The sequence below is a fragment of the Streptopelia decaocto genome (genome assembly GCF_964273445.1).
Source record: "Streptopelia decaocto genome assembly, chromosome: 10".
NCBI classification, from domain to species: Eukaryota; Metazoa; Chordata; class Aves; order Columbiformes; family Columbidae; genus Streptopelia; species Streptopelia decaocto.
In genome coordinates this window covers 15868389-15888147 of record NC_138665.1, presented here as the reverse complement: position 1 = coordinate 15888147, position 19759 = coordinate 15868389, and the positions used below count along the sequence as shown (strand labels likewise).

Genomic DNA, 19759 nt, shown 5'->3' with positions numbered 1-19759 from the left:
CTTGAGCCCCATGGCCAGGAGCGCTCAGAACAGGCAGGCGAGGATGCTCTGTGCCAGGGCAGGCGCACACACCCGCTTGGTTTAAGGAGGATACAGGCTACTGTTCTACATGCCAGACCCTCTCCCGGTTTGTTTTAACACTTCCCTTGCCAAATCATCTCTTCCAAGCCTTAAGGGGGATCCCCTGTGTGTGCTCTTCATTTGATAAAGCTGAGCAAAGGTTTCCCCCGCTGGTAGTGCCCGAAGAACTGAGCTTGCATGTCCTCTGCTCCTGCTGGCCATGGCGCTGGGGATCGTCGCGTTGGCTGTGCTGGGCTTGAGGCAACCTTTGATGTGGCTCCCTAGGCCACGTGGCTTGAATTTGCCTGATAAAAGTACCATACATGACTGAGCTCTTGCAGGCTGGCGTAAGCATGTTAGCTGAAATGTGCAAGTTCTGGCCAAGTTCTGTTTAAGATGCCACTTGTAGCTTTGCAGATGCAGTACAGCTGTTTGCACTATTACTCATGCACTTTAATGATTGCAGCCACAGGCTTTTGTATTTATGCAGGGTCCATTAAAAGTAATGCTGACTCTTTTTTTTGGCCTTTGAAATGTAAAGCAGGGTCTTCTTGTACAACCCACAATGCCAGCCAGCTTCACAGAACAGCTATTTTGTAATGCCAAAAAAAACCACCCCAAAAACCATGTTGAGCCTGACAAAATATGGAGCCTAGAGAAGGTATCAGCTGGCCATGCTGTGATAATGAAGTGATAGATGATGGAAATGAGTCAAACCCTGTGGTCCTGCCTTAGGCGAGGCTCTCACTGAAGCTGGTGGGAGTACAGCTTTTAGGGAGAACTGCAGGAGCACACTCATTTTTTTATGTTATACAAATGTTACATGATTACAGGGAACAATATATTTCTTGAAATAAGATGCTTTAATATTAACATCATTCTTCATTACTTTATAGATGCTGCCCTGTGTAACACAAGAAAGTTTAGTTCCCCTTGAATTACGGGTGAACTAGTAGCATCCTATTTTCGATGCTCTTTGGAAGCTTTCAACTAAGTGTTACAGAGAAATAGCACAATAGTTGGAGTTGTCCTGTACTGTTCATCACATTCACAGACCTCCACAGCTTCATCTACACTGAACGGGACTGGGGTCCTAAGCAGCTTCTCATAGTCATAAAGGAAGCCATCCTCTGCTCTTTCTTTTTTTTCCTCCTATGGAAAGTACGGTATTTTATTATTTTTACCTGCTATTTTTCCATGACATCCATCATGTTTCATCAGAGAAGTACACTACAGTTTCCTGACACTTTGTTTAGATGCTTGAAATTTCCTCTACAGGTTGAAGGCTTTACCTACTTATTACTGACAAGTGTTGAAGTTGATTGCAAATAAAAGAGTTGAGTTTGGGTAAACCAAAAAAAACCAAACAAAGAAGCTGTATGTCCTGCTTAATTGATTTTTATGGATTTTTCTTAAATATCTACTTCAGCTATGTGAATGTAATGTTCTGTAAGAGCATCATCTAGCTGACTCACATGTGAAGATGCAATAACACTAAAGATACTCTTTTTGCACTTAGGGTCTGACTCCAGCTCATTGCAGTCAGTCCCATTGATTTCAGTGAGGTTTGGATCAGGTCAAACTGACAACTCAGGGTTGTCACCAATCACTTAGGGTCCCAAAGTGTCCCAAGGCTGAAACCTGTATTAAGCAAGTGTTGAAGTTTACATTAAATGTATGTACTTTTGGAACACGTGCCATAAATCAAAGTTAAATGTCCATGTTTGCACTAAGGATATTGTTGTGATGAGACTGTACTTTTCAGCATCTTTAACAATAATGTATTATTCAATTTTTGAGAAAGAGAAAAGAATATTGAGCGCTCATAATTTAATTTTGTGTTTCTTTGTCTAGTTTTGCTTTTGTAGAACGTAGGTACAGGTGGTTTGACTTTTGAGCACATGTGTGCAAAAAGCACCTACCTGGCTGTGTGGAGAGCAGGGTTAACAGTCTGCATGCGGTAGTGAATTTGCTCTGTCCCATCACATTGAAATGTTTTATACTGTGGACTAAGGGGGACCTTTATGATCTGACTTTGATTTGTGAACCATGGATTCTTAGAGACAGTACTCAGTTGTTAAGTTAAAACATAATGGGGTATTTATTTTTTTTGTGATCATTTTTGTACAGAGGAATTGTTGAATGACATGATGGCTGTGGTTGCCTGGGGGATTCCCCACCATGCTGGTGGGCATTTCTCCAGTTTGGGTGGCCAGTATTGCATATAACCCCTGTCCACCCTCAAAAATGTGACCAGCTGAGTCTGAACTGAGCAACACTGCAAGATCTAGAAAGATCCCAGTGTTCTTCAGCCACTGGCAATCATAGCAGAGAGGTTTTAAGTCACTGAAGGTTATTTCCAACTACTTTAAAATTGCTCACAATGCACGTGGTAGGTGGAAAAGTAGGAGTCTCTTAAGTTACTGTCAGGGCTGTTTATAGTGGTAACAATTCTTGTGGTAAGAGTACACATTTTGAGGTACAATTGTAAATATTTGTCTCAAACATAGCACACACTGCATATTAAATGGTTTTAATCTTTTTTTTTTTTTGTCTTCCATAGTTTTAAATCTAAGGTTTTATTAATTTATGAGGTTGATAAGTTCTGCAAATCTGAATGTACAGTCTTGAGATTTTTAACATTTGAAACTTTGCACACGACATGGTATGTTACCTTAAGTATGCTGTTGAACTAGGCTCTTCATGTATATGTTATTATAAATTACGGTAGAGAATTTTCTCTGACTGCAAGTTTAAATGAACTATATTGTATATGTACCTGTAAAAATGTGTTAAATCTATATTTAAAGATTAAAAACTTGTTAAATAAATTCATATGAGAATATGCAATTCTGTACAAAGACACCTCTGCTACAATTCTAGACAGAAAAAATGATAATTCTCACAGTGTCGATTTTACTTAATTTCTTTGGAACTAATATAACCTTCTTACATGCATTTTGATTTTAAAATAAGCAGTGGCAGAAGATCCGATTAGCTCCCTGTGGGATGTAGCGGCAATGAAATTGGGAGAGGCACCTTAACGCTCATCGTGGCATCTGAAAGAGCAGCTGTGGAAATCCTGCCCTGGCTGGGGGTGTCTCCATCACCAGCCTCCCCCGCATCCCAGCACCGGGCAGCGCTGCCAGGAGAGACCGTGGGGCTGGGGCCGTGCTTGTGGGTGGGTGCACGTGGGTCGTATGGGCGTCAACAGCCCTGAGCAGAGGTCAACCTCCCTTCCTCTGGGATTATTCCCTTGTCTTAAAGTTGGGAACTGAATTAAGCCCATTTGAATCAGCCTGACAGAGGATGTCTGCCCAGCATAGCCTTTCCCTGGGATGTCACCTCCCTTTCCCAGTGCCTTGGTGCCAGCACCCACCCCAGGCATGGGGCAGGCATGTCCCAGTGAGGTGTCACTGGTTCTGACCAGACACTGGGGTGTCCCATGCCGCCTGTGCTCTGGGGACAGCCCACAAGCTTGTTTTGGGGAGCGCAATGTGCCATGTGCATCACCACCAGCAGTGTCCATGGCTGCAGTCTCCAGTTGAACATGATTAATAAGGAGACAAGGACAGGTAATGAGCACTAAGCAGTTCTCTTTATAATCTAACAAGGCTCTGCAGAAATCATTAGCATAAAGCCTGCCACTACCTTTAGATGAGTTTTATACAGATTTTAGGTCATTTATACAGCCAATTTTTGCCATCCAAAAGCAGAAGGAGCATTTCCTGATGCTCGTGATTCATCTCAACCTGACTGATGTGAAAACATCTGGCTAAGTGTGCTGGGGGTGAAGTGTTTTGTGTATTCTCTGCCCTCATGGGCTCCTGCTACAGGGGTGATGCTGGATGCCAGTGCCGGAGCTGCATCCCCTGGGGAGCACGAGGAGAGCAGTGCCTGCTGGGCTCCCTTGCCCGTGGTGCTGTGCGGCAGCCCCGGGCATACCGGTGGCACAGTGGCCTGTGGCACACGTGAGCCGTGCCTGAGCTCATCCAGACCAGCCTCTGCACCAGGGATTTGGGGACTTACCCACTTTCAGCTGTGCTGATGCATTCAGGAAAGCAGTCATGGGTAATTAAAAAAAGCTTTTTATTTCCTTATTACCACATTTCCACTGTGTTCTCTTAGCTTTTGTCAAAAGCAGAAATTAGTTCATTTAGAAATGTTTATTAAAATGCAACGATTTCTGAAAAACATGTAGATTGCTACGGTCTCTCTTCAATGAACCAGTCCATCCCCCGGCACGGCACAACCTCCTGTGGGTTACGTAAGCCTTGTGGTTTCCTTTATCCACTTCACGTACTTGGAGACCCTGGTGTAGATGCCGTATTTACCTGGCTTGGCACATTCCTCTCCCCAGCTTGTGATCCCTGTGAGAAACCAGGTGCCCTCAATCTCAGTGGTGTAGGGACCTCCACTGTCCCCCCCACAGGTGTCACTGCCCCCAGCCGAGTACCCTGCACAGAACATGTTCTGCAGGATGGTGGTGGATGTGCTCTTCAGGCAGGTTGGCCGGTCAACGAAGGGCACCTTGAGGACCTGGAGGATGGTGGCGGGCCGGCCGCGGAAGAGCGTGCTGCCCCAGCCGCTCACCGTCCCCATCCCGTGCTTTAGCAGGGCATTGGTGAAGTCCCGGCTGCCGAGGCAGATGGGGGTGACGTAGCTGTTGAAGCTGAGTGGCTGGTCCAGCTCCAGGAGGGCGATATCGTTGTGGTGCTTGTTGATTGTGGCGTTGTATGTGGGATGGGGGAGGATTTTCACCACCTTACGCCGCTGCTCTGTGTTGTCATCCTCATTGGTGTTGTATTCACCTGCAGAAACAAGCGGGACTTGGATTGGACCTCTCCATAGCCAAACCAGCGACCATGCCCTGATGATGCCACCCCGATGCCATACCAGCCCAGCTGGGTGGTTGCAAAGGGATGAGTGCTTCATGTCTCTACCCCAAACATGGTGCCAGCAAACTCTTGCTTCTTGTCAACAGGCATTGGAAGTTCCCCCCAGGAGCACCTCCTCAGTCCCTGCAGCCAGCAGGACCTGAGCCCCCAGATGTGACAGTGGGCACACACTGGCCAATCAAGTGCCAAAAGCCCAGATATTTTTGCCAAGGTTAATAGCAATGTGGCTGTTCTCAGGATTTAGCACCCTCAGAGAGATATAGGAGGATGTTGCCCTCGCATTAAAGGGGGAAAGCCTCTAAAATTAAAAAAAAATTAAAATTAAATAAAATTAAAAATAAAATAAAAAATATATAATTTATTAGTGAAAAGAAACATGACCTTCCTTTTTCCAAAACCACACAGCCCCAGGACAGAATGGGGCACAGGAGGCTACAAAATGCCACCCCCCTGATGCTCACAGGTGGCCACGGTCCCTGCTGGGGACCAGGCTCAGCTGTCTGTGATCTCAGGCTGATGCCGGCAGCTTCAGGCTCCTGTGATCGAGGTGCTGGCAGCCTGTTACCTCCCCTCCTGGATTGTGTAACAGGTAGAGGGAAGGGAAAATGTTCTGTGGTCTCTGACAGGAAAACGGGCAGCATCTGGGTCTGCCTGTAGCTGAATCCCCTCTCCTGCCTGTGCACTGGCTGTGCTGAAGGCTGGAGAGCAGGATGACTTTTCCTGCTCACTTTCTCTCAGCCCAAGAGGCTCAGGGTGCGTTTAACCCCTGCTGCGGTGTTTCTACATGCTTTGCTGTCACCTCCAGAATACACAGTCTCCCCTAAACAATATCTGCAGTGCTCCTGGCCCTGGCTGTGTCCTGTGTCTGCTGCGTCTGCCTGCGAGGAGCGGCACGGAGCCCGGCGAGAGAGGTGAGGCAGCTTTTCTGTGTTCACGCTAATGCTGGCGCCTGACAAAGGCGGGTTTGGTGGCTGGTGCTGCTGATGTGCTCTGTGAGGTGGTTTTTTATTTGCAGCAGAGTGTGAGTGTCAGCTTCTTTGCAGGCTGTTTTTCTACAGTGTAAACACAAGACAGATGTGGGGGCAGACTTTCAGAAGGTTTTTCTTATGCTACAGCTGCTTCCTATTGCTGGGGTCCTGAAAATATTTGATAAAATCAGAGATGAAAGTGGAGAGGCAAAGAAGGACAGGGGAGGGGAATGCTTCTTCCACCCCATACTATTGATTTTTGGGCCTCCTAGGATGCTATATTCAACGGGGAACATGTAGTATAGATGGATGTGAAGGACTCAGATGTTGCCCGTGCAGTGTACATGGTGTAGGCACAAATTCAATAGTCTCTGAAGCCCTAAAAAATATGTTTTGATTTCTTGACTTGCTACCTGTCCTGGAAACCTGGTGGTGCTGCAGAGAGGTGTGAAGGTAACAGGAGGGGACTTGGCCGATAACGTATCCTAAATGGAAGGGATGTGTGACAGGCAGGAGAGAACCAGAAAGGAGAAGCAGTTTGTATGCAGATGCAGCAAATGCAAAACCTCTGTCCAGCTGGAAATGTGCTTTTCTGGGGGGAGACTGCTTTTGCACTGGACATTTAGTACTTTCTCTTGTTAGCAGGTGAAGGGCTGGGGTTTGTGCTGGGCTCTCAAGCAAAACTGCCTGAAAGTAGATAGCAAAAAAATGCTGTATGCAAGCTGTGAGCCTCAACCTGTTTAAACAGAAAGCATGAATCTTCCATACGTCCTCTCAGTGCTGCTTGTGGTGATCACTAAGCATAGCTCATCCTGTACCTATCAGTGTAACTCTCCTAGATATTAATACAGGGGGAAACAATTTGTGGAAGCTGATTCTGCCACAGCTGTGAAATGTGGCACCATGATGCTTGTCAAGGCCCTGTGCTGAGTTATCAGCAGGCTGCCTAGCAGGTGGTCTGTAGCAGTTGGGTACCAAGAGTCAGGGGGAAACACTATTTTTCAAGCAGAGATCCATTTGTTTTGTAAAGTAGCAGCATCACTTGCTGTGCAGTCTGGCCACACCGCCCCTGCCTAACTGCCCAGAGACCCTACTATAAAATCACACTTTCCTACATACCAGACCAGTTTCTCTACTTCAATCCATAAATTCTGTTTACTTCTGAAGAAGTTAGGAGCTAAAGTAATCATCTTCTCCTTGCAAGGAGTCAGTCAGGTTGCTGGTTCCCCTCTTGCATCATCCACACAAATCCATTCTCTGAGAGCTGTGTGAAAACTTAGTGTGACACCCAAGAAGAGCAGAAATATCTAGTGAGGTCCTATGTGGCCAGCAGAGAGAAAAATCCATCACGCCAGCTCACAAAGCAGCATTTTAACTGAAGCCCACCATGTTTTTAAGCAGTCTGGGATTCCCTTTGGCTGAGGTGAGATGGTTGTCTGTGGTTGGCTTGAGCTGTGTTTGCAACGTGGTCCAGCAGCTCCACAGCTTTGGGACCAAGGCCAGACCCTGCTCACTGCTCCCGCCAGTGGTGGTGGTACCTACGTGGACCAGGCTGCTGAGATGCTGCAACCTGCAGAATGACGCTGGGGTCTCGGTGCCACAAAGCAACTTGTGCTGTGTTGCTGTCCATCGTGGTGGTGCAGGTTTGGTGTGATGTTTTGTGCCTGGCCAGTGCAAGCTCTATCCCATGTCCCTCACCTGTGCTGGCCCAATGCTGCCCAAGGTGCTCACCTGCCACGGCCGTGATTTCACCTGGCTTCAGGCAGTGTGCTGCCGTCACCACCCATTTCTCGTTGATGATGGATGCACCACAGAAGCCAACACCATGACTGTCCACCAGATGAACCTGTGGGAGCAGAGGGAAATCACACTTACGGGCTTATGTAAATTGGTGGGGAAGAAGAGTGGGATGTGGGGGTTCTGTTTGATTATAGGTCAGGTAAAATTAATGGTAAATGCATGGTAAATTCGTGGACTGCTGGGGAATCTGTTGTTATAGCTCAAAACTGGATCCTTTGTGCCCTGCCAGATGAAGCTGTAATGACTGTGATTTCTAGCTTTTTTTGCGAAGGTAGACCCCCACCTAAGAAAGTTTTGTTGCTGTGGCAGAAAACTGCCTACAGAAAGAAGCCATGTTCCTGCTAGACTTGAGATCTATTGTTAAACTAGCCCCAGAGATTGGCTTTGGGTATGTAGAAGTAAGATGATCCTGCATGCAGAAGGAAACGGATAGACAGAGCAATTGCTGAGGTTACAGGAGAGCTGCGGAACCAGCCTGTACCTGCCAAGGCACCTCGCCTCTCATGCTGTCCGATCCCCCAACAACCCGGGTGCCCGTCTTAATTATTGGTGTGATTTTCGTGGTGGCGGCAGTGCTGGTTTCTGTGATGTTGTCCAGCACCTCGTCATGAGCATCGTCATGGTCATCTGTGGTGATGTTCCAGTGCTCAAAGGTGTTTATGGCTCGGGTGAGCTTGCTCTTCGCTTCAGGAGCCGTGATCCTCCCGCAGGGATATGGCACTGGGAGAGAAACAGTCACAGTTACGACTGGCTGTGTGTCATGCTGAGAGTTACAGCAATCAAAGGAGCAGGCGAGGAGGGAAATGCTGCCTGGTCTCAGCATCCAGTTCTGGGATGGGCATGGGAGACGTAGGGCTGTGGGCCAACTTGTGCATTCTCTGTGCAAACAAGTGTTTGTGCCTTTGAGCAGCCAGGCAGGTAATAATATGTAAGAGAAGCAAAAGCATACATTTTTTTTCTGGGCTCTAGAAATGAATTCTGAACAGCTTTCAGAAAGAAGAAAGCTTGTGAGACACAGCACACATCTGCTGGGATGGTGTGCCTGTGCCTTTATTTCTCAGGGTGCTGAGGTGCGTGCCTGGGAGGCTGGCTGCGGTACCAGCCGGCACTTGGCTGACATTTCTACAGCAAGTAACACCAGTACAATAAAAGTCCAGCTGGGAGAGGGCAGGAAATAGTATCTGCCAATTGTACAGATAATCCTGCTTGGCATCAAGGTGAGGAAAACATTAATAAACTCTTTCTAGCGTTGTAGATTTTCTCTGTTAATGAAGATCTCATCTGTAGGCTCATTTCAGACGAGCTCTTCCCATTTCTCTCCTACACAGTGTGTGTCGAATTCCTGCTGATAGCGCCAGTCAAAATAGTAAATAGCGTCAGGCATTGTCTTTCATCTGAAAAGCTTTTGACAGTACTGTGCAAACAAACATTAGTGTAAAATCAGATGTAAGTGTGGCCTACTGAGATTACACTTTTTTTTAAAACAGTCTGCTTTAGGAGTAGGGCTTAAATAAGTGCTGAGTGATGGCGAGTGCTACCCATGAGGTTAGCCTAGGAAATGAAGGTTTCAGAGCCAAAAAAAGCTAAGCTTTTGCAGGAAGGGCAATTACCCAACCTGAAAGATGATCTTATTGCTAACAGTAAAACTTTCTGGTCCAGTGAAAGTGATACAGCACATTGGGCAACACAGGCCTGAGCTCTTAATGGTCTCCATTAACAGAAGGACTCCCAGCCGAAGATACTTCCTACACTAATTGTTGAAAGTCAGCGCTTTCAGGAGCCTGAAGTGTTCCTGGCTGTAGCTATCAAACCTTCAGAAAGTAACTTTCCTGTGCAGGTGCCTGCATGCTAGCTGTTACTCTCATGTGTTATAAATACTGTGACAAATGTTAATTTGACCTTAGATAACAAAATGTTTCTCAGTCTCTTTTTTCCCTTGGCCAGATGTGCTTCTGAGATGTACATGCCCAATTAACTTGCTGTGTTGTGGTAGGCTGCAATTGCATGTGACAGTGTAGTTAGAGCTATTATAACAGCCTAGGAGTGGGGAAAAGTTGGGGAATATAATAAGAAACAGCTATTCTTTAGCCCTTTATGAAGTTGCAACCTAAGCAATGCATTTCCACTCCACTCAATACCACAGCTAAATCACAGTTTAGTTCTTTTTGAGGGTCTTTGCGTGTAGATACCCACTCTTGGGAGGACAGCACCATCACAAAGCTTTGTTTGTTTCCACCCATCTCAGATGATGATAAGACACTGTGTGATGGCCAACCATGAAATGGACCATCTGTAGGATTTACAGTAAGAGAGATTGTCTTTTGTTCTGAAAAAGCCCCGAGTATCCTTGATATAGGATCAGTAACTAAATAGTAGCTCCTATTGGAAGAACATGGGAGCGAGCTCTGCCTGGATGGACACCAGTGTGCATGTCAGTGCAGCTGAACATCACATTTCTGCCTCCAGAAATTTAGTTATCCATATCTAGAAATACAAGATGGCTGCAAGTGGGAGAGTCCCCTGTGCGAGCAGCCATCTGAAATAAGCATTTGCCTTGTGAACCAATTCATGGACAACAACCCTCCTTCTCCACTGACCTAGGCTAAAAAAGGGTGTTTAAATTGCATCCTTCAAGCCTGACCTCACATCTGTCACTGTGAAAATGCAGGCTTAGGCTCTTTATATTTGCTAAGCAGGAAAGCAAGACTGGATAGTATATTTCTATGAGATTCATGTATCTAAATCTAGCACAAGACCTTGGAAACTTTCACCTTAATCTCTTAAAAACACTTTAAAATCTAACCTGTAGGCTCACAGGACTTTCCATCGTCATGAAGTCTATAGCCAGCAGCACAGGAACACACAACTTTCTGTGGTGGGTCATGCCTGCAAAAGTGCTTGCAGCCTCCATTTTTAATAGCACAAGTGAAGTCTGAAAGAAATTAAAATGAAACTGTGAAAGCTCTTTTGAAATACAACTAGTCAGACATTTGTTGGGACTTGGACCTTTGTACTTAGCCTATAACCCACTCTGGTTGTTCCAAACTATGGAAAAGGGATGCTTGTTGGCAAGGGGAGTTTCTTCCTTCCAAGTCATATCCCTGCTTGAAATGAAGGAGCATTGGGTACCTCTTTGAGAAGGCAGGTTCAGGAATGGCCCTAGGAGATGTCCCACTCATCCCTGGCACAGCCTCCTGCCTTCAGCAACTACGTGTTGTCTGCAGTTTGGCAGCCTGACCATAAAGGACTCCTGCAAATATTTGGTTACGAGCCATGTGATTTCCCCACCATCGTGCTGCTCTCCTCCCCCCGTGCTTACGGCAATCCTAGGGAGGATGCCAGTAGAGAATGCTGAGTGTCAAATGGGAGCAAACTCTGAACCCAGGAAGGGTTTTGTCCTGGGATTATCGCTGGGCTCCAAATTTAAAACCTCAAGCAAAGCCGTATATTCTTCCTGATATACCAATAAACCATCACAGCCTCACATGGAAGAACCATTTCAGCGGGACTGAGGCATGGTGAGGTTCCCATGACTTGCATGTCTTCTCCCACCACAGCTCGTACTCCTCTGTGGTGGGAACTCCATCTCTTGGAGGTGGGAAACCACTAATCCACAGACGCCCTTTTAATTCTCAGTGAGTTTTCAAATAACTTCACAGCAGATTAACTCCACTCCTGCTTCCTCAAGGACACCTCCCTTCCTGTAGCCATTTTAATGCCATCATTTACTATTTTTATAGAGCTCCTTTTCACGCTTCACATCTAGTGCTATTTTTGTTCCTGTCTCATTTCCACGAGAAATCTGCAATGAGACTATTTAAATTTGATGCAGCTTTGAAATGCTCTTTTTAACATACACTCCTCTCTTGCCAGAGCAGAAGCACAACTAGAAAGAGAATCTTTTATTAGTGCAGTGAGTCTAGCACATTATGCGAGTCGCACAGCCCCTGATTATATTATAAATAAAAGAGCTGAATATCCCTCTTGCTTAAATTATCAGCTGTTTGGTTTTCACAAGCTCCTCAACCCACCAGGAAAATATTTGCCTTTTGTTTGCCTTCAGAATGAAGGTTGCTAGTGATAATTATGAATTTAGCAGAGTGCCATCAAAAGGAGATTGCAATAATCCTGCCCTGCTCAGCACCTGCTGCCCAGCTTTGCTGGTGTGGTGTGAGAAATGGAGAGGTGGGGTGAGAGCATGGGGGCCTCATCGGGGTTGGTGGAAAACTGTTGCTTTCAGCAGGTCATCATGTCATCGCTGATTGATGAGCAGCCCCGGAAAGGCTTGTGTTGGGGAGATAAAGGAAGGTCTCTGTGTCAACATTTGTGGTGGCAGCTGCAGCGTGCCGAACAAAAGACCTTGAGCCTGAGACTCTGTTGAACCCTGCGTAAGAACAGGCACCTCTGTGTTCAGCAGAGGTGGAACTGGGTCTCCATCAAGGACAGGAGAGGACAGAGACATCCGCTCCTATATCCCCAAGCATGTACTCCTGTAATCCCGTTGTTGACTGGCTGAATTTGCATGTTCATACAGTGCCTTACAGTGACGTAAAGTGTATCAGAAACAGCCCCTGAGTAGGATGAAACTCTACAGCCACTTTGATCTGATGGGATATCAGGTAGGACAGAACAACCACAAGCTGAGCCCCCAGTACGTACCTATCTCACAGTTTCTGCCTTCGTACCCAGCTGGGCACCAGCACACATAGGAACTTACTGCATCCTTGCAAACAGCTCCGTTTTTGCATGGATTTGGGTCGCACTGGTCTCCATCTTGGAGAGAAGACAGGAGAATTAACAAACATGAGCATCTACTGTGGCTGGTGACAACCAAGTGCCAGAGCCTTGCTCCGTGCAAGCTTCCTGTTAATGATAATCAGGAGACTTCACACCTTCCTTCTTTGTAATGGAAAATAAATCAGATTCTGACACCAAAGTGCACAACAGACAACATCAGCACTGGGGTAACATCATCAGCAGTGCTTTCTTCAGACTCCTAATTATGTACCCTGTCCCACGTGGGTTAATTCTGCTTGTTTCAGCAGAACTCTTCTTCAGTCTCCCTCATGCAACATCTCAACAGGACCTCATGTCTTGGCTAAGTTAGACAGACAAAGTTAGAAGGTTTGCCTCCTCAAGAGTGGTTAAGATTTCCTAATCTGAATTATTTTAACACTACTGTCTCTGAAGGTTTGGGCCTGCCCCTTGGGTTGAGACCTCTTTAGGACTGAGAGCCTTGGTCATTGCTCTTTCTTTCTAAGTCTTATACCACTACTAACTGGTCTAGATTTTTCTTTACCTGTCAGGGCTTTTATTTTCACAATTGTCTACAGCTGAGAAGCTGAGGTTTTAATAAAAAACAGCCAATATTGCAGAATTAGTGATCTAACACTTTGGAACAGTAAGTCCATGATGTTAAATTATGGGGAAGTTTTCTTTGAAATGGTAATGCAAAGGCCAGGAGGAAAGCAAATGTCTTGGTGTATTTGTGTCTTGCCATTAAGCAAGGCTGTTAATGGTGCTTTGAGGAACAGGTTGGGATGCAGGAGACAGCTTGTAAACATGGACAAAATGGTTTTGTCTAGTCCAAGGCATGGTGTCAGGGTCTGCCTGTTAGGTACAGATCATGGTTGCTGTTGCTACCTGGTGAGGACAATCAGAGCTTGGTACCACTTGGTGCTGGGCAAGAGGTGAGGTCCTGGGGGCTGCACATGTTGGGAATAGCAGCGTTTAAGCTGTAAACCAAGCACTTTGGATGATAGAGCAATATATGGCATTCATTATTCTTGAAGAGCAAATTCATCACAGTGGGAGGGAAGCAAATGCAGTGTTGAGTTTCATGAGCTGGCTTTTCAGAGGACAGTCCGACAATGCAGACGTAACTTTTTTTATTTTATAGTCTGGACCGACAAATCTGAATTATTTAAGGTGTTTTAGTGAGATGTTCTGGGCGCTTTGCCCATCTACAAAGCAGTTCATTTATTGAAATGTCCTTAAAATTCATTTCAGATGTTTTAGTTGATATTGAAATAATTTGGGTAAGGGACTGAGAAGCTGTTGGGGATGGATGCTGAAAAGAAATTTATGGTGGAAAGAAACTGGTGGAAAAGCAAGGATTTGGGACCACTGGTGTGAATTGCAAACAGCTGTTTGCTAGTATCATGTTGAGGCTCCACTTTAATATGGCATTTCCAGGGATTCAAGTTATACTTGCATGAGGCTGTGCATTATCAGGAGATCTCTGCTTGAGAACAGAGCATTTGCTGTTTGTTGGACAGGTGTTTTTATTGCTGTCATGTTTTATTTTACTGAAACTAAAAGCCCAAGGTGTGACCTGGGCTCAACAGATCCAGTGGTCTGTGTGGACTGGTTTTGTTCTGTGAGGTTTTTGAAGTTTGTTTACAAAAAAAACCTTCTTTAACAAAGAAAATGTTAAGTTCAGGGTTTTGTATTGGTTTCGATTGTTTGGTGTTTCCTTTTGTTTTGGTGTTTTGTGGGGTTTTTTGTCTGTTTGTGTTTCGTTGGTTGTTTTTTTAGCTTGCAATTTGTATACAAATAGGACAGGCCCAGGCTGGTGTGCTGCAGAATTTAGGGTGTGTGACTGACTAGCTCTGTCATGACACAGTTTCTGAATGCTGAAATACCTTTGTTTCAGCAAACACCTGCTACTTATGCATGGAGAGATGAATATTATACTTTTGAACATGAAGAAAGCAGTTCTTACCAATGTATGTTTTCCAGAACTCCATCTGCAAAGGAAAAAAACAAAGAAGTTTCATTTCTAATTTCTGGGCACTGCGTAACTAAAGCAGTAAAAGGATAACTCCAAAGCTAAAGCAAAAGACTTGCAGGAAAACAACCACGTCCATAATCCCAATGGTGACCAACAAACCTTTAGAGCAGTTCTCAAGCCCAACTGATGGATTGCAAATGAGAATAAAACACAATAGATGCTGCATTTGGTCCCTGCAGGTTTTCCCCTTGCTGTTTCCTCCTCCTTCCCCCTCCATGTCTCAGCTGAAAAGCTCACAGAGGTGCAGGATGGGGGAACAAGGTGTTGCCATTTTGTGGTGGTGATACTCACTGTTTTCTCTGTGTTTTCAAACACTTCTCGGGCTTCTTCAAAGCTGCATTTTTCTTCTATGCATTCTCTCTCGAGGTTCCCAGGAATAACCTCTTCCAGTCTGTTTGAATTGGCTCGCTTTTGCCTGTGCAGAATCGAGTTTGCCTCTTTGTTCTCGATGAAAACTGCAATTCGAAAAGAGAGAGGGACTAGAGAGGAGCTCACACTGAGTGTGATGCAGCTGGGCTAAGCTGTCAGGGCTCTGTTCTCCCAGAAAGCAAACCCCATTCATGCATCCACCTCCCTGTTGCCCTATGGCCGGGGATGTTTCAGGAGTGTTATCATCTACTTGAGGTTTCTTTGGTGTCTAACTTAAGTGTAATCTGGAGAACCGACAGCCAAAGTAGGCAGAAATGACTGATTGCGAGAGGGTGATTAGGTGTGCTGAAGTTTGATGCTTGAAATACCCTAAAGCAGATGGTGTGTGTACCTCTTATCATAGATGCACAGACCAGAATAAGCTATTTGAAAGGAGGAAATAATAGGCTTTTTTATGCTGCTGCTTGGTGAGGTCTTGTTTGAATAAAGAAATTCTCCTGCTTTAACTGTTTCTGTTTATTTTGTTTGTGAAAGGCCACTTGCCTCTGCAAGCAGCTGTGCTCCTTGGAAGCCACGGGCTGTTTGCTTCTCTCCCTGCTCCTCACCATTGCCCATGCTCCTAGGTACCTCTGTTCCTGTGGCCATGCAGGTAGGAGGGGTGACATGAGCCCTCATCAACCCCTGGGCCAGGGTCATGTCAACAAGGTCATGTGCATCCACCTTCAACTTGCTGGCCAAGCTCCTGGGCAGAAACCCCCAGCAGATTGCTGCTGGTGCTGCAGGGACCCTCCGTCTAGGTGGGATGTTCATGGTGGCCACCAGCCTTTCCATGTTGGCTGCCTGGTAAAGGGCACAAGGACTCACAGTCCTGTTATGGTGCTACCATGAATGCTTTCCCAGCAGGGCCACGCGTCCCATCGGCAGGGTCAGCAACAACAGCCTTCCCGTAGCAGCCACCCAAGAGGGTTTGCTTCTGACCCACCTCTCAGAGACCTCCACCTCAGCTGAGCACTTTTCCCCCATGCCACCACTCTAAAAAAGACAGTATTTACTCAGAGGAGCTTCCTGCCTTGTCTCCCCAGCCTCTCCTTTCTCTTCACGCTCCCTTAGCACTTGCAGCCATGTCCCTTTTTGTCACCAGATGGCACAATAGAGCAGCTCTTCTTGGAACTGCTGTTGGCCACCCAGGACATGCATTCTTATGTGGGCCACCTGCACTGGAAGGGGTTTAGTCATGTGGGTCTGGCCCCTCCAAGGGTTAAGGAGAACACGAGCTCAGTGGAGCAGGCAGAGGGAAGAGTGATGGGCAAGTACCAGCATCTTGTTACTTCTGGCTGACTTCTGCTATTGATTCAGAGCAGATCCCAGCCTTTCCAAAGCTGCAGAGGATTGGTTTTGTTGAACTCTCATGAGCACAAGTGAATTTGCTCTGATTTACACCATGCCACTGGCAATGTACCCAGTCCATTCACCTGGAGATCTCTCTGCAAGAGTCTGAACTAATTCTTTTTGCAATGTTTTTAATCATTGTACAAGTTTACACCTTTGTCTTTCTCATGCTGGTGCATTTTCAGTTAAAAATGAAAGGGAGCACATTAAAATCCTGACCCTAATCTAGTGGTTTGGCAGCAGATACAGATGGATAAGGCACTGACCTCTGAGGATGCCCAGCTTGTTTCAAATGCTGCAGCCCCACGAGGTGGCCAGTTCCCTCCCAGCTGCAGTGTTATGCTTATGTTTGTGACATGAACATACACCCCCAAGCAAGCCCCCACAGCAGAGCAGGGGGCTGAGAGCACAGAGGCACCAGGGTGGACGTGACCTTGGCTGGAGAAGATCTGCCCCGTTCCCCCTGTGGCATGGGCTGCAGCCTCCAGCTTGTCCCTGAGCTGGGCAGAAGAGACTCAGGTGAGAAGGATGGAGCAGCCATCCTTGGCCTGTAACCCTGCTGGGTTCTCCATGTGCTCAGTACCCAGGGACCCCAGTGCAGGTACAGCTACGCATCGCCCGATGTGAAGTGAGGCAGCTGCATTGGACCTGCTCCTTCTTCTCTTCCCAGTGGGATGTGTCAGGTACCTGCCATAACAAACCCATTTAATAGAGATAACTCATTTTCATGAACGCAGCTTTGCCTCCATCAGATCCCTTTAGGCTTTCTCAGTTGCTTACTGGCCCCACATGCTGCTTTACAAGCAAAACTTGATTTGAGCTGAAGGTTGAAGGCCCCATGGAGTCATGGACATGGTACTCACCCTGGCTGGAAACCATCCTCACACCAGGAATATACTCACACATGACTTATCAGCTCCTGAGCCAGCGTTTGAGAGAGTGAGATGGGTCTCTGGGCCAAGCAGCTGTGAGGGGAGGCCTGTCCTGCCAGCTGAGTACAGCATTTTCTAGGAGGCACATCTGGGTGAATGGTGCTACCAATATGCTTTTCATTGCTAAGCAAACATTTGGGAAAGATGCCTTATTTTGTTTTTTTTTCAAACCTGTTACTTGCAATGTATTAATGAAAGAAGAAAGGCCAGCCTTGCACCAAACAAGTATTCACACTGGACGTCAACCAGCCTCTGCTGGAAGTGTTGTTGCCACAGATAAATCAAGCAACAGCCTGCATTACCATCTGTGATTGCCCACATCCATCAACTACTCTGTCTTGTCTACAATATCGGCTGTATCTTACAGTCTTTGTTAAATTCATGCTGGGTTTGGCTTTAAGCAATGCTTGCAGTGGCAAATCCAATGGCTGTTTTATGGATGTGAGTACTTGTTTGTACTCCAGGACAAAGCAGCAATGCACGCAGAGGTGTGGATGTTACTCCACCAGTAATGCTCTCCCCTTTTTTTCCTTCTGTGTGTAGGTGTGTGCATTCTAAAATGGCTGAATCAAGCTCTGAAAGCTTAAAAGCTGCAAAAATTTAAGAAAAATCCCATTCTTAAAATTAATCCCTGTGACACATTCTGCTTAGAATCAGCATAACAGCTATTATCTCATCCCCAAGAAAAGAACCAGAGCTTTAAAGAGAGTAGCTACGAAACAGCAATCCCTCTGTGCTCTTGTCTCTTATGAGACTGCGCCAGCTGCCCCACCATCAAGTGAGAAATGGTCCTGTCATTTGTGCTATAACCCCCACCCCCAAAAGTAAGGACTTGCTAGGTTTTAAATGAACCCACCTGTACTTGTGGCACCAAGACAAGCTCCCAGGAGACAAATGGAGAGTACAAGGGAGATATTTGCCATCTTCTTCCCACTGCCCAAACCTCTCGTTAACAAATTGTTCAGGTTGTGGAGCTCAGTCAATAGTTCCAAAGTGCAAGTGCTTGTTTATTTACCCTGGGTAACCCTTTAATTTAAGGTCCCCAGATGTGCCATTGCTGAAGCTTGAAATGGTAGCATAGGTGTTATTGGAGGGGACATGTTCATGTGCAAGTAAACCTGCTTGGTAATTGCAGTCCTTGGACTCATCTGCCCTGAAGGAGATTACTGCCATGTTTGGCGGCTGAACATGGCACAAGAATAAAATAATTCAGCTTTAGTGAGTCTCTTTAAAGCACTGCACTTCTCACTCCTATCCAGGTGATGATGTTGGCTATATAAAAAACCACAGTAGTATTTTCAAAGGCTTCAGCATGGTCCACTCTTTGTCCAGAAGAGCTGGCACAATTCCCTTGAAGACGACCCTACAGATGATGTTTCCTCTTGGGGACCTGGTGCCCTTTGGAGCAGAACTGTGTCAGGCAGTACAGTCTCATAGGGGTTATCTAATTGAAAACCAGGATGAAGTGAAGTGAGTCTGTTGGTCCATTATCCAGATCTGCTGGAACAAACCCTGGACACACCATGGACTTTCTGAGATCCTGTATATGAGGCCACAGGAAGGAACCTGCTACTTGATGGCTTGGACAGTGGGATAGGGAAGGGATGTGCTGATAAATTGCTGGCTTTGGAGCAGGGAAGGTGTGCAGGCTCGTGCCTGCAGGGCAGCCACTGCCCAGGGCAGGTTCGGTTCACAGGCTGCTCCACTGGCCAAAGGGAGGGAAGATGGGGGAAATGAAATAGGAAAAAAGCAAGTTTTCATGCAGAAAAAAGCAGGCTTTCATATGAAGCCATTAATATTTAATGGTGGGTTACTTACAACTTTCAAAACCCATTTCTCCCCTCCTTCTGACTTTCCCTTAATATGAAGGGCTATTTCAAGATGAATAATTGCTTTTAGGAAAATACTGAATATTGTGAAAAAATAAATGAAATATTCACTTCTGGAAAGGTCAAGAAACTCTCCCCTGCCCACCTCGCCCCTCATTCCTTGAGGAGTTGTAGGGAAAGTAGGCCAAAATCATTCATCCCACTCTGGGGAGATCTTGCGGGCTTTCTGTCAATGACCTATTCCTCAAAACCTGCTTTCCAGTTTCTGCCTCTCCCCCAGCTTCCCTGTGCACAGGGTAGAACCGAAATCCATCATTGCACCTGTGCACATCTGGGGCTTGCAGTGCTCTGCCCAGCTACAAAAAGATCCCAGAGAGAGGCATTTTAGAGCAGGATTCCATTTCTGAGTGTGGTGTTAGTGCTATTGCCTTTTGGTATTGACTTAGCTCTAATACTCTGGTTCAGAGAAGAGCAGGGAGAGGCAAGCAGGCTCTGATAGCTTGTTTGAGTGGGAGAACTAGAAGAGAAGAGCTGGGAGGCTTCACTAGTTCCCAGTAAAGCAAGATGGAAATTCTGCTATTGTCAATGCAAGGGAATCCCACAGAGTGTTTCACGGCACCACGACTGCTCACAAACAGGATAACTCTGTTCGGTGAGACACAGAGAATGTGCAGGGTCGGATGTGCCTGTGTCTGGCAGGCTGGAGAGCTATTAGTTGCTA

At 46.2% G+C, this 19759-nt stretch overlaps 2 protein-coding genes across 5 annotated transcripts in view; one reads left to right on the top strand and one right to left on the bottom strand.

Moving 5' to 3' along the window:
• MCF2 (MCF.2 cell line derived transforming sequence) overlaps window positions 1-2885 on the top strand; it is a 57987-nt gene extending 55102 nt beyond the window's left edge. For all 4 annotated transcript variants that reach the window (XM_082062067.1, XM_082062066.1, XM_082062068.1 and 1 more), the window contains one exon: window positions 957-2885. In XM_082062067.1, coding sequence (XP_081918193.1) covers window positions 957-997 — 41 coding nt within the window. In that variant the 3' untranslated portion in view covers window positions 998-2885. The remainder of the gene's footprint in view (window positions 1-956) is intronic.
• Window positions 2886-4323: 1438 nt separating this feature from the next.
• F9 (coagulation factor IX) lies at window positions 4324-18132 on the bottom strand (the record flags this gene model as incomplete). The annotated part of the gene is made up of 8 exons (XM_082061936.1): window positions 4324-4871; window positions 7658-7772; window positions 8208-8446; window positions 10530-10658; window positions 12386-12499; window positions 14451-14475; window positions 14811-14974; window positions 18066-18132. 8 exons carry the CDS (start codon window positions 18130-18132, stop codon window positions 4324-4326), a joined length of 1401 nt encoding a protein of 466 aa, XP_081918062.1.
• Window positions 18133-19759: the final 1627 nt, after the last annotated feature.